A 17,184-nucleotide genomic window follows, 5' to 3' on the forward strand; every position below is an offset into this window, starting at 1 on the left:
TTCTGAACTGTGCAACCTATCTCTGAGATTTTGCTGTATTAGGGCAATTGTAAAACTCTGTGAGTTTAAAAACACAGCAGCCGTGCCATTTCATGTGTGTTAATCAGTTACAGTGCACAGCCAGGCTTTATGCAACCATGTTGCGAGAGCAGCTGCCCTGGCTAAGCACCTGTGGCCTTTCCCAGCATCACCTAAGGTCTGTAAATCACAAGTGCATGAGGAAAGAGAGTAGGAATGATATTTCACCCTTTTTCATAACAGAAAAACTAAGGGACATTGCAGAAGAAAGGGTCTCTATGCAGCAAACTTATTGCTACAAGAGGCCAATGATTTACATATTTTTCAAGAATAATTTAAAAAAAATTGATGGGAGAAAAATCTATCGAGAGGAGCTTTAAATTCAGAGATACTGCTCTTGAGTCAGGAAGCATGATGATTGCTAGGAGATTGTGCTGGGAAAGCACTGCTGGATGCTTGCTGCCTTCTTCATAATTGTTTCCAGACGTCTACTATCACGCCATCCTGAAGGCAGCGTACTTGGCCAGATGGATCTTCAGTCTGACCCAGTACAACTATTCTCAAGTTATATAAACCATCAGTTTGGTTAATCAGAACAATTTCCATCCCTTTAGACAACATCAGCTAAGCTCACAGTGGGGTATAGTGAGGCATGTGTTACAAGTAGTAGTAATATTTGGCCTGCTAGCCCTTTCTAGGAAGAACAGATTTATTCCATTCTGTAATGTTATTTGCCTTTTTTTAGATCCTAGGGAAATTTAAGCCACACTTTATTATGAAGTATCTGGCCTGCCATTCACCCGAAGGAAAATACATCTTTGTTCTTATAAATTGTCCTCATTCTGTGTATGTATTATTTGATGCATAAAAAAATAAGGCGGCATGTCTACTGCAATGGATAAAAGTTAATGTAAGCATCTAATACAGACTTCTTTTTGATTAGAGACACCTGTAAGCTTCATTAATGGTCTTTTTTAATGAGTTTTGTATTTTGAGTTAGGGATGTAATTTTTATTGATGCAGTGGATCACCCTTTAATATGAGTATAAATGTATTTGCATAAAGATGTCTTATATTGTACCCACTTTCACATGCTTAGGTGCACAATATTAACATTCATAGCAGTAATAATACATCCATACACAGTAGAAAGGTAGGTAAGATTCAAAGTATGAAGGAGAGGAGAAGCCAGGCTAAGATACAAGTAGAGTTGCAGAATTTCTGCTTTATTGAAACAATCTCACATTCACAATTTATTTCAGGTACTGATATTTGCTAATATTAATAAATAGCATTTCCTGGCAAGGTTAAAATAGATGCTTTAAAAACTGAATATTATAAAATAGAGATTTTTCTTTTTTTTTTTTTTTAGCACACTCACAATTTGAAGGCATGTTTTCTTACTGAGTTATAAATCTCCCGGGTCATTTGTACATACAGCTTTTCCTTGTCATCCAGGAAATACAGGCGATCTTTGATGACTGCTGGATTGAAACCCTCCTCCACTAGTTGTACTTTACGGTACTTAAAAGTTGCTGTAAGTTCAATGGCACTCTAAAAAACAAAAGTACATCTCTACTTATCAATGTCAGCATATAATAGTGGGCATTAGATTAGATTTTCTAAATTCAAAGGGAAACATATTTAAAGAAAACCTACACAGCACAGAAGTCAAAGGCTTACTAATAGAGGTCTAAACTATCTGCATTCATCAGATAACTGGATCGTGGAATATGTGGGCCAGTAATTACTCTGAATGTAAGAAGTGCTGAGGCCACAGAAACATTATTGAAAGGCTTAACTTACTATTTTATTTAAATGAGGCAGGAAAACACTAGTTTTCAGCTTTTACTCAGAGAGAATCAAGGGGTTTATCCAGAAATGTATTTAATTATGTTCTTGGATCAAAAAACAGCAGAATTTTTCTCAGAAGAGCAAAGAAAATGGCAGTTGGAGACTGGGCAAGACTCACTGTACTTTACATGGGATGGCAAGACAAACCACTACCTTGGCTGGTCAACTGTTTTGTTTAACTAAACGTTTAACGATTGATTGATTAGACATGTTAGTATCTCTGTGTTAGTCCTCATGAATCATCTCAGTGAATACACAACCTTTCTTAAAGGAGCAATGTTTATTTTAAATAAATAACTTGAGAAGTACGGTGAGAGTGACATTCTTGCAACATTTTCCTAATTCAAGTTTCACTATTTATTCACTGGTAGGATAAAAATTTAAGGCCTCTCTTGCAAAACACAACTCTATTGCAAGCTTTTGTTTGCGTGTAGATTTTTATTTTGCACAGAACAGTCCGTAGAAGGAGCTGCACTAAACAGAGTACACAGCTGTGTTACTGTGTTGAAGGGATCCAACAGGAAATGTGTTTTCCACTAAGAGATCTTCCTGATTTTGTATGTTAAAATGTGCCAGGTATCCTGTAGATGCTCATACAACTTGTTTTTTTCAGGCTGAACTGAAACATCTGGGTGCAGTTCTGCCTTCACATTGGTAAATGACAAGAGCAAGTGAGAGACAAAAGAAGCCTTTTTGAGAATTGCTAGTATAACTAGAAAGTCCGTAGTCCTCATAGAAAAGCGAGAAAACACAATCCAGATGGACACACAAAAGCTACGTAGGAACACTGGTTTACCTTTATCCTTATAAAACGAGGTCTTGCGTAGTTTGGAAGGTGAGTGTTAACGTGCCTGTAAGTATTTTCTCCATTAAATTCACAATCTTCCTTTAGTCGAATACATGCCATTCCTGTTCTGCCTTCATAACCTGAGGGAATAATGACAGCAAAGAATTGTAGTTCATATCTAACTTTGAACTTCAGGCTAACCTTTTTTTTTTTTCTTTCTCCTGTAAGTGAACCCTTCCTTCTAAGCCACTTTAGAAAACATACTAACATATTTTCCTTTAGACATCTTAAGTGATTAGATTTTCTTACGGCTTCAGCATGTTAGAAGCCAAACTCTTTTGAAAGCCTAGCATCAGAATTATAGATGGCAGACATTTTGAAAAAATCATCCTTCTTTCGAAAGTCTTTGGAAAGACTTTGGAAAATCGGGTCTCAGTACTCTGAGGCAGAAGTCTGCCTGCAGCAGCATTTAATTGTGTGGGTTAATTTACTTTACAATAAATCACAGTAAATCTGCTTGTACTTGTTGTGCTGACAAGCTCAGGCGTGCAGAAGGAGGACAGAAAGGAATAAAGACCCAGTTTACCATTGTTTATTACCATATGAATGATAAATTAAGCACTGCAAAAATCTAAGTGCTTCAGATTTTTTTACTTGTTTAACATACTGAGAGGGCTTCTTCCCTCTCCTTTTGGTGGCTGAGGGATGGAACACCATTTTAACACAAACCTTTGGTGTTCCTTTTGTCTTCTGGGATTACATGTAATGCAAGATGAAATATGTAATATTCTTATACGAAGTTTTACATGAGAACCATATGAATGCTTTCACAGAATTGTGTACAGGAGGAGGTGACAAAAGTAGCATCTAATGCTTACAGAAAAGTAGAGCACAAGCACATGCTAATTTAAGATTTAATTGTTCTTTAGTTTCTTTTGAGTCTTGTTTCTGTTTGCCTTTAACACTATATACTGATGACACCTGGCATTCCAACTTGTTTATTCAAAATCTAGAGTGTTGAATTAATGAGTTCTCAGGTGATGTGTACTATCACCCCCAGCTGCATTACTCAAGTACAAGTATTTCTGTGCCATGTAAAAACCGAAAACAAAATTACACAATCCACCCAGTTCTTACACAAATCCAAGGTGAGAACTGGTTTGAACAGTATTTTTTTTCCATAAAGTTGATCTATAATTAGGTATTAACACCTCTTCTGTGTGGTTTTACAAGAGCATTGAGAATAAGAGCGTATCTTCCTCGTTTCCTGGAGTGTAATTTGAGAAATACATAAAGAACTCTACACCATTTAAGTTGTTACCTTTCTTTTGAAATGTCTCCTAGGGCAGCTGTGTGTTTATCCCTATCCCAAAGCAAATGAAAACAAGAGTGATTTAAAGAGAGAGGCTTTAATTTTAGATTAATAGGTAGAGACATGCATAATTAATAAACAGTTTCTTCATCTGAATTAAATTCACTATTCTGATAAACATTTTGGTTTATAAAACAGCCTTGTTATTCTAGCCTCAGAAACACTGGGCATTTCTAGTCTCATGTCTTCCACTAGAGGAAACAGTGAGTGGATCTTAACATTAACAGAATCTTGCACATGTTGAATGGTGGAAGGAAGTGGCGGATGTAGGAAGAGCAGTATCTCTTAACACACCTTTCCATTCCAAAATACTAAATTGTCACTGAAGTGACCCATGTTATGATATACTGCAGTTTGGAAGCCTTTCTGGAAAATTGTGATACCTGCTAAATATATCTATATCTATCTTTCTATCTATATCTATAAATATATATATAAATGTGTTATAGCTGTTAATGTATCTGTTAACCTAGTTAATAGGGGATCCAAAATTCCTCCTCCTCCTTAGACTACTCTAAGGGCATACAATGTATTATGCCACCTAATCCAAACCACTTGTGCAATGCCATACTGGGGATTTCAATCAAATCTAACCTTGTTTGTTTGATTTCAGATCCCTACATTACGCTCTAAGAATGGGTTTAATTTTAACTGTCCATCACAACCAAATTCAGTGAGGAGCTAGATGGGAGCCCTGCAGATCTTGGGTAAGTAAGAAACATGGATGGGAAGGTACGTCCAAAATACAGGAGACAAGAAGGGAGAGTAAAGCTATCTGTTCCCTCTTTTGTCTTCCAATGTGTCTGAGAATCTGCCTTTAGCAGTGGTGCCTCTCAATTTAGGAAGAAAAAAAAAAAGAAAAAAGCTGCTAAAAGCACTTAAAGAGTTTATAAAAGTTCAAAAGTTCACAGATTTTTGAGAAGTATAGAAAAAAAGGTAGTAAACATGTCAGAACTTCTTGCATTCCTTCAGATTGTTAAAGAAAGGTGAAAAAGGGAAGAATCAATTTCTTAAGTGATGTTCTTCTAGAAAGTCAAGTTTATTTTGTTTGTCCCACTCTACAGTAATTGCAGAGCTATATTTCTGTAAAAGATACAACAATGTTTATATCCAAGATACTTAATGGAATGTTTGTCCATTCTCCTATTAGTATTCTTTTTGTACTACATTCATATAAGCTTTGGGTGTGTTTTCTTAGCTAATTAATATTGCATACATTTAAATGATGGAATGTATCAAATGTAGCTCACAAAAAATAAGCTGAAGTAGAGCTACATATACTCTGCAGTTCAGTACAGTGATATTTTGTTAGTATATTAAAAAATTCTTTTTTCTAAATACTTCAAGTATTTCACTCATACCTGGAACTGATACTCCATATACAATAACTTCTTGAACACAGTCAATCAGTCCTAAAACATCTGCAACCTCCGTGGTAGAAACGTTTTCCCCTTTCCACCTGGAAAATAAACAGCCTACAGTCATGATGTCTATGTGTAATACATGTAGTGATCTCCAGTGTTTTAATGTCTGATTTTATAATGGGCTGAACACTGAGCTTGAGACCAGAAAGCACTTTTGCACTAGAACAAGGAGCTTGTTATCAGAAGTAGAGAAAAATATGCCGCAAAATTCAACAATGCATTTCAGCTTATTCAAATCTCAGAAGACTTTAACACAGTTAGTTTAATCATGCTTAAAATGGCTCTAAACAAACAAAACCCCAAAATATTACTTAGCTTAGATTCCATCCTAGGCTCTATGCTTTCTGAGTTTTAAAAGCACAGTGAATGTGAAACCACAATGTTTTTGTTCTATGAATGTGACTGGTTTCTGACTGTTCAAAATAGCATTCATTCATCACCCTAAACTGAAACTGTTGTGGGCTCTGTATGTAACTGTAAACACAATTGATTGAGGTGACTTGGAGTCCTCTCTTTTTCTGACTGAAGTCAGAGGAATTCCTCTTTGTCAGTCAGTAGGAAATACTGGATGGGAATTCAAACCTGAAAATGAGTAAGAATTTTTTCATGTGACAAACATTTAAATAAATAAACTAACCGGAATGTGTCTCCAGTTCGATCATGGAAATAAATGAAGTTATCATTGTCAATCATTAAAAGGTCACCGCTATTAAAATATAAATCCCCTTTTTGGAAGACATCTCTTAATTGCTTCTTCTCTGTTTGCTGTTTTGCTCCTGCATAGCCACTAAATGGTGCATATTGGGTGATTTTGCAGATCAGTAGTCCGGGTTTACCTATGAAGAGGAAATACATTTGCTCTTTGTTTAAAAAACACAGTGTAAATTGCCAAAAAATCCTAGTTTTCATTACATCAGTGAAGTTTGCAGATGTTATAGAGTTATTTAAGAATTTTGTCATAATCGTCTTTCAAAATCACTTGTGGAGGTACAGACTGAGTTTTACCTTGTCCTCTCAATTCACTAGCCCTCAGAAATGCCAGTAGATAATACAATTTATCACCTGCTTATATTAATGCAGCAGAACAGAATCTCTGAGGTCTTGTCTGGTTAGTGGAAAATAGTTGCCCAGTTTCTCTAGACAGCTTCATCAACCTGATTAAAACACCTGACTCAATAGGAGCTGTGTCTACAAAGGAAACTTTTACACATGGCATCAGACGTGTCTTTAGAAGGTGACCACTGATTACTTCCACATAACTCAGCTGGCATGGGGCAGCCCTACTTCTCGATTGAAAGATTCAGCTGGATTTAGGAACCAGATATTTGGGTTCAGCTTTCCTTTTGAATGCAAAATAGACCAAAAGGCTGCTTAGTATGTTCTTTAGTCTTTCATGTGCTAGAGCTGGAGTAATTTATGAAGGGAGCAGGAACACCTATATGTTTATATAAATTGAAACTCAACTCCTTGTTATATAGAGCTTTGCACGGATGTTACATACTGGAGTGAATTTTATCTCTATACAATATAAATTACAGTCTGTCCTCATCAAGCCTGGAAGTGTTTAAGACCAGGTTGGATGAGGCTTTGGGCAACGTAGTCTAGTGGAGGGTGTCCCTGCCCGCAGCGGGGGGTTGGAACTAGATGATCTTTAAGGTCCCTTCCAACCCAAACCATTCTATGATTCTATGATTTACATTTTTCATGGGTTTCTCTCTTACATTGTAGATATTTTGCACGTCTCTGCAGTTCAACAACTTAAACATTGGGTGCATTTATGTAAATATGGAATATATGTGTGCACATCCCTCCATATCCCAACTCAAGAGACTGTATAGGGACAGTTGGCATAGGAGAGTTTGCCTATAGAGAAGACACTCTTAAGATAACTGGTATATTTCTCAGCAATGAGAATTTAACACAGTTGGTAACACGTCCACCTCCTCCCTTATGCGCAGAGAAGGTGAGCATTTCTGTCCTCACAGTAATGACTGTACACATGACAGAATGCAACAAAATCAAAAGTATCACAAGTATCTGGTTTAAACACAGTTTTGCCTGTGCCAATACATAAACCCCTCCTATAAAAACTGATATCAAGATATATTATAAAAGAAGTATTTTCATGTGTGCTTTCTCTATTGCCAATGGCAAAAAGTTTCAGCCACTGCTGGAGAAAACTGCTTTCTATTTCGCAAATGTTTCTTTAGTGGCGTGTTAAGTACAAAGTCTGGGAAGGATTAAATAGCTCCTGCTGAAAGTCATGATCTGTACTCAAAAATGTTACTGTGTCCACTATTAAACTAAACAAGTTATTAAAATCTAACCATACAGATGCTGCATTCCCCACTGTGCTTTACCTTTCTGTTAAGCTGTATTACAGTAGTATGTAATCTGTTGTATGCTTTCTAACTTGTATTTAAAAACCTGGCTTACTCAATGGCAATTCTTAGCATCTTTCCAGACAGAAGTGATGCAAAGAGATGTAATTTAAAAAAGTAAATACCTTTCTGAAATTTTTTAAAGCAGTTAAGTTTTTACCTTTTGGAACTCTTATGCAGTATCCATTTTCATCTCGGACTGGTTCATCTTTCTCTACGTCATATTTAATCAGTTCATAGCGTAAGATTTTCTAGTGAAAATTTGCAAAATGTATATACACATGAATATTCAATCTTTGAAAAGTATTTTCAGAATTATACTACATAGTCAACTTTCTATTTAACAGGAGTCAAATTCATCACATTTCAACTGGATGTGCTGAGTCTAAATGTTCTTTTGCCTGAACTAGTGAGAGATATCTGTGATATCTAGCATGGGCAGCTATATGCTGTACTTGGGGAGAATCTTCTCCCTGAACAAATCCATAACTGGGCCCTGGGTTCTTCCCAACATGTCATACAAGTGGCCTGGTATATGCCCTTGGCAATACACCAGACTTCACCAAGACAGACAAAATGCCAGGTTTTGTTGTTGTTCTTACCTTCTGCAGGCAGTTTACTCTTCCCACTGCACCAATTTTTCCAGTGTAATTAACAAAAGAAATGTTTCCTTCAGTTGATGCATAAAACTCAAAAATATTAATATTTCCAAATCTTCGGATAAATTCCCTCCAAACATCAGCCCTTATTCCATTTCCTATGGCAAGTCTGACTTTGTGATCCTGATCATTGTTTCTCTAGAAACAGGAAACACTCATGAATTCACATTTCTGCTGAGTGAAAGCTTCTACTTCTGGAAAATTCTGAAGGAAATTTTAGCCTAAAAGTGTTGAGCATATTCTGAAGTAAAATGTGTGCAAACATCATTACAGTTAAGCTCATGAGTTTGATATGGAAAAGGAAATTACTGAGCAAGTTAGGCCATATATCTAAGTGTAGTTAGTAGCTAACTTGATTTGGGTGAAGACAGGAACAAATATGGACAGAATGAAACTCAGGCACCATGTTAAACTATTTTATTTGTAAGCCTTGTGGTGACTATCTGCAGAAGAGTGTAATTTTACTCCGAATTTAGCAAAAGGTTTGCAGGATTTAAAATGGTGTTTGGGCGGAAAGGAAATCCCTTCTGCCATTAAAGTGCAGGATTCAGCCTGCTAAAAATTAAGTTACCACATTTCATATCACTTTTAACAGTGCTATTAGATCTTTCTGTTTACAGACTAAAGCGATAAACAGAGAATGAGGATGGCAGTCCACTTATGCCTTCTCTTAGATGTTTATATTTATCCTCAACAAAAGGAAGTACTGAACTGGGTCAGACACTTGTAATTCATAAACATATCTAACATGCTAATGAATAACAATAGCCTGAGAGAATTTTAGCAAAATATGGAAAGGCTGTTTTGTCCTACTTCCTGCCTTTTTCTCCTACTGTTTCTTTTATTACATAATTTAATAGTATTTTAAGGCACAAAGAGTCTTTTAAAATATATATTGGCTTCTTATCTTGCAATACTTGTTGAAAGAATAAGACTGTTCTGTCAGCAACAAACTAGAATATGTATTTCTGCAGAATAAGTATGTTTGTTTTATGTAGTTCAGGGAATGCAGTGCAGAGGGCAATGCAGTAGATGGTAGGAATAGAAGATGGGCACGGAATATTGAAATTGCAAAATGCTCTTGCAAGGAGCAATTCAAGAGAGAAATGTGGCCATTAAGACAAATATAGATTGGTCTTATAGTGTCATATTCTCAGAAAAGACCAAAAATTGCCACAATAAAAATGGCTACAATTTTTAAATACTGTAAAACTTTAATTTTATTTTGGACCTAGTCACATCACTTCTGGATTTTTACTCTTGCTCTTCTGCAGAATAGTCTGGAAATGGATGTTTAAATTTAATCTAAAGAAACACATTAATATATAGTCCTCTCTGTAATATTGGGAGATCTGCCAATAACATGTTAGCAAAGAACCAAGCTTAAAATAGAACAATGAAATCTGCTGGAATTCTGCATAGCATCTAAATGACTTGTTCACTTCTTAGAAAATCTTTTTTTTTTTTTTTTTTTGGTGGTAGATGATGCTCTACAACAGCGTACACAATACCTTAGTCTCTCATGGGAAGTTTTTTTCCAACTGCAGTTAATTGGGATTTATATGTTTGACCTTAAACACTTTATTTTGAAATGATTCACTGGGGAAAGGATGCTGCTTGGATCCACACTGTCCCTCATCTCTTGGTTGTTCTTAAGTCTCTATTTTCAATCTTTCTTCCCCATTTGCTTAGGCAGATAAAGAAATTTATTTAGCTATTAATTAGTCACAGTTAATGAAAGAAGGAAGGAAGGACTTAATGATTCACCCTTAAGGTGATTTCTATACTTGGGCTGTTCATTTGTTCTGAAATGACAATGCAAGTTAGCTGGAAATACAATCAGAAAGAAATCTGTGAAACATACTGAGCTTTTTTCTTCTGTGCATGTGTAAAGGAAAGAAATGATAGCATAGATAAAAGTTAATGTGGATCTTGCTTTTACCAGGAGTTTCTCCTGGAAAAAGATGTCTCTCTGTTACAGCTGCAACAACAGGCCAAGCCCTTTTGGCACCACAACAGTTTAAGTAATACCATCCATTCAGTCAAGTTCTTGCATTCCTAAAACGTTAATCCCATCTTTCTGGGAGACTTGTGCACTCAAAGTAGCACGCATATGGGTACATGGGATCAAATATTAAGCTTATAAACTTTGCTTATGTAAAAGTGTTTTCTCCACTGGTGTTGAATTCTACGTACTGAGTAAACAAAAATCCTTATGTTAAATAACGAGAGCTAAGTTATCTGTGATTATCTTAAAATCTGGCCTGTGTAGGTAAGCAGCCATCAGTAATGAGTAATCTGTAAGACAGCCTCAAATACCACTCAACTGTATCATTCAGTGCGCTTCAGGTTCAGCCATTCACGTTCCTTGTTTTTTGTTACAAATCTGTTATTTTTGATAAACAGGTCACTTCAATGGTTAAGCTAAATGTCTCTGTGTGGCTAACATTACCAAACTTTTCTTCCCCTCCACTTATGGTTAGATTTTAAGCATAATATAACAAATATTCCCAGTAATTAGCCAAAAAAGAAAGGCGGTTAATTTTACCTGTGGAACACTGCACAGATACCGAAGCACTTCCCCAATATACTGTATCACTGTTACATTATATCTTCTGCAATCATCCCAGAACTGGCTTGCTGAAAATCTGGCACGCAAAACAATAGTTGCACCTGTGTAGAAAGAAGTAGAACAACCAACAGAAGGAACAATTCTTATTATATCATAAGACCATATAGAATTTCTTAGCATGGCATTGTGGAAAACTTTTAGAATTAGGATTATATACTTTTTGGAAGAACTCTTCCTAAAACATATTTAAATACAATCCATGCTGAATAATTGGTTTAACCTCTATTTCTATTCATCAAAAGTTAAACATCACTACTAATTTACCCTAAAAGTGTGCAAAGAACTGTCATGTAAGAAAGAATATATCCTGCTTGTCCAGGTGGTGAAATAAAATTTGTACAGGGTGAAGATCTGTGTGACTCATATGAAGATGACAGAGGAACAAGAACGTCTATTGACTTACAGAGTTTCTGGTAATAGACATGTGTATAACCAAGTATTTCAGCTCAAAGTTTGGTAGCTAGGGAAAGGCTTACGTTCTGTGATCGTATCTGTGTGTGAATTCTGCACAGAAACCTGTTCATACTAGTCAAGTACATGGTACCTTTCATGATACATCCATGGACTCCAATGAGAAGGGCAGAGCTATGATAGAGGGGTAGAGCAGTGTACACAATATCTTCTGAGGTAACATTGCCAGCATCAAACAAACCACAAGCTAGCATTATGCGTTCATGGTTAATGACTGCAGCTTTGGGAAGACCTGTTTAAAGTCAAGCAAAAAGACATGTAACTTCACCTGAACAATAAACATAGTAAGACCAGTCAGTTTCACAAGGGCTTAAGAAAAGATTTTATCTTATTTACTGACGCAAGTGATGAGTTCAGGGAGGTATGCAGCTTATGTCTATGCAACACATCAGTGTTTAGCCTTAGTGAGGATCCTATGTCTTCCCAAGTGTAACTGTTAGGTGATAACCCCTCTATTAAAGTGCCCAAATTCCCAGTACTATGGTACCTAGGAATAACAAGCACCTAGGGAATAAGGAAATGGGATTTGGGGAATCTAGCATGCTGAGCAAAGAGAATGGAAATGCTAAAATAGAGGTTAATCTCAGATCTCACATCTCTTCTGGAATTAGGGATCTCCTTGCAGCTCTGAGTCGTCCTAGATGAAACTAGAATTCATACTACAAAATCTCCTCTTGGTTTCCCATCAGATACAGCTGAGCTGATTACTTGCTGAAACAGATGCTAGAAGACAAAACAATGGCAGTGCCTGCCTATTCTGTAAGAACAGAGACGTTAACAAGGATGAAGGACACCCGAGTTGCCTTCTGCAGTCCAAATAGGATTCAAATTTGTACTTCCTCCCTTCCAAAGGAGTTCCTGCCCTAAGAGGAGGCCAGCATTTAGAGTTCACGCTCCAAAGATACTGAGTATAAGGTGGATGCCAAGACACATACAGTGTGTCTAGGGTAAGAGAGAGTCTTAGTGACCTTACTGGCATAAAACTTGTATGTTTAATTGGCTTTTACTTCAGTCCCTCCCCCCAGATTTAGTGCGTGAAGTCAGCCTACATTCTATGTGCTTTTTGCTGTTAGATACAGATATCAAATTTCCAGTTTCCTGAGGGGGAATGAATGTGACTAGGAATTAATGTGAAGTAACAGCTTCTCTTTCCTTACTAAAAAAAAATCACAATGTTGGGAGGAATGTATGGCCATCCATATAGTTTTTGTGAATTTACGTTACCTGTAGTACCAGAAGTATAAATGTACATGGCAGGAGTTTTAAAGGTTATGTCTGATCTCCAAGACAATGGAGTAGGCTCATCTGAAGCAGCATCTACTTTATCAAGAAAGCTCTCAACTCCTTCTGTAGCAGATGTCTTGCTTAAATAATAAACTTTAACATTTTCTTTCTTCAAGAATGGCAGTATTTCTTCAACAGATTCCTTCAGTTCTTAAAGAGGAGAGAAGAAGTATTATATGAAAATTCTGTATTATTTTGTGACCTATGCTATTGGTGCATCAACTTTGGCTCAGCAGCTTTCATGTTTAGCTGCTGGGAGAAACTCATGCTCAAGTCACTTCAGAATCCAGCAAAAAGGACTGAAGAGGAACAGTGTCTCCCCACAGAACTGGGAGTGATTTGATTTGATCTGATTTTCTGCAGCGGGAACAGAACTGCAGAGGAGCAATCCAAGCACATTTCCCCTTGCCTGCAGACCTTGCAAGACTCTGAGGGAGCATCACCAGCTCCATGTTGCTAACTTCCCTCTCCACCATGGGGAAATGCCTGGCAAGCGCCCACACAAAGTTAGGTGCTGCTTAAATCACCACTATGTTTTATGCAACTCATCTTTCTCAAGTCCCAACACAAATGGAAGAAACACTGAAAAGCAGAATGAAGAGTGACTTAGTAAGTAGTGGTACTACTGAAGCCCGGACTCCTAGATAGTTGTGTTCTGTCTTTCCCTATGCCAGTCTCCTACATGTGCCTTGATTAATCCCAGTTCGCCTCACGTTTCCCCTGCTATCTCCAACCAACAAGATGGTTTCAGTTATGAGCAATGAGCGGGCTAACTCCCTGCATGATCAAGTCCTGTCTGCCTTTCTCTTATTGAAGCAGTAATGCAGGTGTCTCTCCTCTACTCACTGCCAGTTTCAACCAAGTTGGAAAGAATGTAGTCATCCTCGAGGCTTTTATTCCCTTAAGAAGCTGGATAATTGGATAATGGATTCAAGTGAAGATGACCAGACAAATGATGCAATTGTATACACCATTTTTCTTTAGGAATGCAGACTAAAAGCCTTCCAACTCACAGGTGCTTTTATTTGAATAGATAATCCACAGGATTTAAAATTAATTCCTAACACCACTTTCACTGAAACATCATAATATAAAACTTTCCATAATGTGTAATTTATTTTTTACCACTTCTATTTTATTTGAAAGCAAAGAATAAATTAAATATTATTAAATCAACAAATGTCTGAGGGAATTTAATACTGAAAACTAAATCTGTTACTGGAAATTATATTTCCACACTAATTGACTAGATAAAGCCAAGATCCACATCAAAAGTTCGTCTCAATTGCACAAAAGCAGTAACTTCAATAAAAGCATTACCCTTTCAAGTCTGGCAGACTCCGGAATTCCAAATCAAACAATTCTGTACTTCTGCTGTAACTCTGGTCCAAAAACCATCCTGGGATTACTGTGGGTGCCCTGTAGCCACCAGGCTACTCACAAAAATCTAATGAAGACTTCTTTTAGTGAAGAGGTAAGGAAACCTTAAAATATTAGCACAGCCTGGCCTGTCTTCCTCCATTCCACCTATGCTCTCCAGCACTACACAGATGCTGGACTGCACAGAGAGTAAAGCTGGGTGGGAGAGGAGTTCTTCTCCTTAGACGCTATCAGGCATAAAGGAGATAAAATAAGGCCTTTTATGCAAGTATCTAATGAGCTAGCACTTTAGAGATAAATAACCCACAATAAACTTCCACTGAGATAAATAACCCTCTAATAAACTTTGAAATCCATATTTTATTGTAGGTATAAGTAACTTTAATGATATATAAACTGTATTAATGAATACAGCATATTTCTTTTCAGAAACTTATCTGTGCAAGCACACAGACAAGATCTCATGTGATGGCAAGTTCTGATGAGACAGTATCTTTCTTCTGCATAATAAAGGATCAAAATAAGAACAGAGAGAATTGAGGTCCAGCAGAAAAGACCTAGACTTCTATCCTCTCCTGATATCCAGCAATCACTTGTGGAGTCAAGCTGGTAGTCAATTTTTATGAATAAGGCTCCAATTTTTGTTTTACTTTTTTTTTCCTCAGAGCTGAAGGCTTTTTTAGAAAATTTGAGGCAAGTATGTTATAGAAAGAGGAAAAATATATTTCCTATCTGACACCACAGCTTTTCCCACATATGCTAATAATTCAAATACTGATTAATTTCAAAAGTTCAGAGATTGTGTAGAATTTATTCTGAGGCAGAAATTGGAACTCCTAAGGTTTTAGGGCATATAAAATATTTCAGTTACATACAGTAGATGAAAGAGTTTGACTATTTAGCTGAAATGGAGTATATATTCCTGTAGAAGTTGTTAAGTCTAGGCAGATAAAGAGTATCTTTGATTTCCCATACGTCAGTCATTCATACTGTATGTATGCATATACATACAAATATATATAAAGGATTGGGCATGAAATAAGGTCTCTGCTCTATATGGAACAGAATGCAGCTCTCTGAAACACATTATTATGTCAAAGTCTCTTCTACGGAAAAGGAAATATGGTTTATGTACATGGAGCCACACGTTTTGCTTTGAACTGAAGCTTGATGAAAGCTTTTAGACTGCAGCCACCTGCGTGTGTCCAAGTCGCTGTCCAGCAGCAGCGAGAGGATTTTTCTGTGCTACCTTATTTCTGTTTGGGACATTTGCATGAACATAACCATGAATTAATCCTGTTGTTTATGACTGAGGGCTATTTTATTTCTAGGTCTTTGTTATCCTTATCAAATAGCTAACAAGGTATCAGAGCTCAATGCCCACGTCTTGTACATGAGCTGAAAACGAAAACACGGTGCAAATTGTTGAAAATCTTTTCCTTTCATCTGGTCTGAAGCAACTTCCCAAATCGCCAAACTCGCGGTTAGAGGACGGGACGCAGACAGCGTCCCCCGCTCCCGAGAGAGGCCCCAGGGGCAAAGCCGGCGCTGCCTCCCCGCCACCTCTGCGCGCCCACAAGCCCGGAGAGGAGCCCCGCCACCGCGGGACAGGCAACCGAGAAGGCCCCCGCGGCTCCGCTCCGCTCCCCCCGGCCGGGGCCGGTGCTTTCCTCACCTGGGGCCGCCAGCAGCACGGTGGCCGCACTACTCTGGAAGCAGCGCAGCAAGGACGCGGCCCTGATGTTGGAGTTGAGGCAAGCCATGGCGCAGCCCAGCTTGGCGCAGCCCAGCCAGACCCAAACGTAGGCGGGACGGTTGTCCATGAAGAGGGCCAGGCAGCCGCCCGCCCGCAGCCCCGCGGCGTCGCGCAGCGCCCGCGCCGCCTGGCTGCTCCGCCGCTCCACCTGCTCGTAAGTGGAGACCTCGTCGCCGAACAGCAGCAGCGGCTTGTTCGGCGTCTGCCGCGCCCGCCGCGCGAAGACGTCCAGGAAGGTGCCAGCGGGCCGGCGGGCACCGGCTCTCCGCGCCCTCCTCGCTACCCGCGCCATGGTGAGGGCGAAGCGCAGGTCCTGGAAGAAGTAGGGCCAGGCGCAGCGCAGCAGCAGCGGCAGGAGCAGCAGCCCCGCCAGCGCAGTGCACAGGGCGTGCAGCATGCCGCCGCGCCGCGCGCTCGAGCACAACCGCTGCGCCTCGCGCCGGGGGGGGGCGGAACGATTAACGGCCGCGCCTCGCGCCCACGGAGGGACGGGGAGAACCGCGGCTCGCCCCCCCCCCCTCACAGCCCCAGGGCGGCGGGCCCCGCCAGGTGCTGACGGACCGCCGCAGTCGATCCTCCCCCCAGAAGCGTTGTCTAACTCGGTGGCGGTCGCTCCCTGCCGTAGCTAGAGGGCCTGCTTGGTGACATCTGTAGGGAATGGAAGCGCAGCAGGTGGTGCAAACCAAGGTGGAGTCGCAGCCTTGCAGGTGCTTGCGGGCTGCCTGCCTGCATGCGGTCTCAGAAGCTGGGCGCGGCGGTGGAGCAGAAGAGACAACGCAGATTCAGGGCAGAAGGTTGGCATCTTTCGTTGTGATCAGGGCCGGTGCCCGTCTCAGAGGCTGGATGCATCCTGCATGGGGTAAGGGCCATCTGCCCGTCCCCTTGTGAAGCTGCAGACACCAGTGGCAAAGGCAGCCATGCCTAGTCGAGGTTCACCCCGGGAGAAATTTAGGATGAAGCAGATTAAGTGGTGAGCTGCCCTGGGGAAAATGTTCCTACCCCCCTCTCGTACCAGTCCTGGTGCTATTCCTCGCTGTGTGGTAAATAGGCTAATATCTAAAGAGTAGCTGAGCCAACTGAAAATTTGGGGTGTGACTTTTTTTTTTTTAATTAAAACCTCCCACTTTTATTAGTATTCTAGATGCACAAAAGGAATTTACAGTCTC

At 39.2% G+C, this 17,184-nt stretch overlaps 1 protein-coding gene across 2 annotated transcripts; it reads right to left on the minus strand.

Annotated features, from left to right (window-relative positions):
- Positions 1–890: 890 nt before the first annotated feature.
- SLC27A2 (solute carrier family 27 member 2) lies at positions 891–16,434 on the minus strand. Of its 2 annotated transcripts, XM_075764667.1 has the most exons (10): positions 15,938–16,431; positions 12,823–13,032; positions 11,672–11,830; positions 11,044–11,168; positions 8,439–8,633; positions 7,997–8,087; positions 6,093–6,291; positions 5,393–5,490; positions 2,669–2,799; positions 891–1,572 (listed from the first exon to the last, which is right to left on the minus strand). In XM_075764667.1, exons 1-10 carry the CDS (start codon positions 16,413–16,415, stop codon positions 1,396–1,398), a joined length of 1,863 nt encoding a protein of 620 aa, XP_075620782.1. In that variant the 5' UTR covers positions 16,416–16,431; the 3' UTR covers positions 891–1,395. The 2 variants fall into 2 exon arrangements, with proteins under 2 accessions (XP_075620782.1, XP_075620783.1); XM_075764668.1 differs by lacking the exon at positions 8,439–8,633 and having other exon boundaries at positions 15,938–16,434.
- Positions 16,435–17,184: the final 750 nt, after the last annotated feature.

The sequence above is a fragment of the Balearica regulorum genome, chromosome 12, assembly GCF_011004875.1.
Source record: "Balearica regulorum gibbericeps isolate bBalReg1 chromosome 12, bBalReg1.pri, whole genome shotgun sequence".
In the NCBI taxonomy this organism is placed as follows: domain Eukaryota; kingdom Metazoa; phylum Chordata; class Aves; order Gruiformes; family Gruidae; genus Balearica; species Balearica regulorum.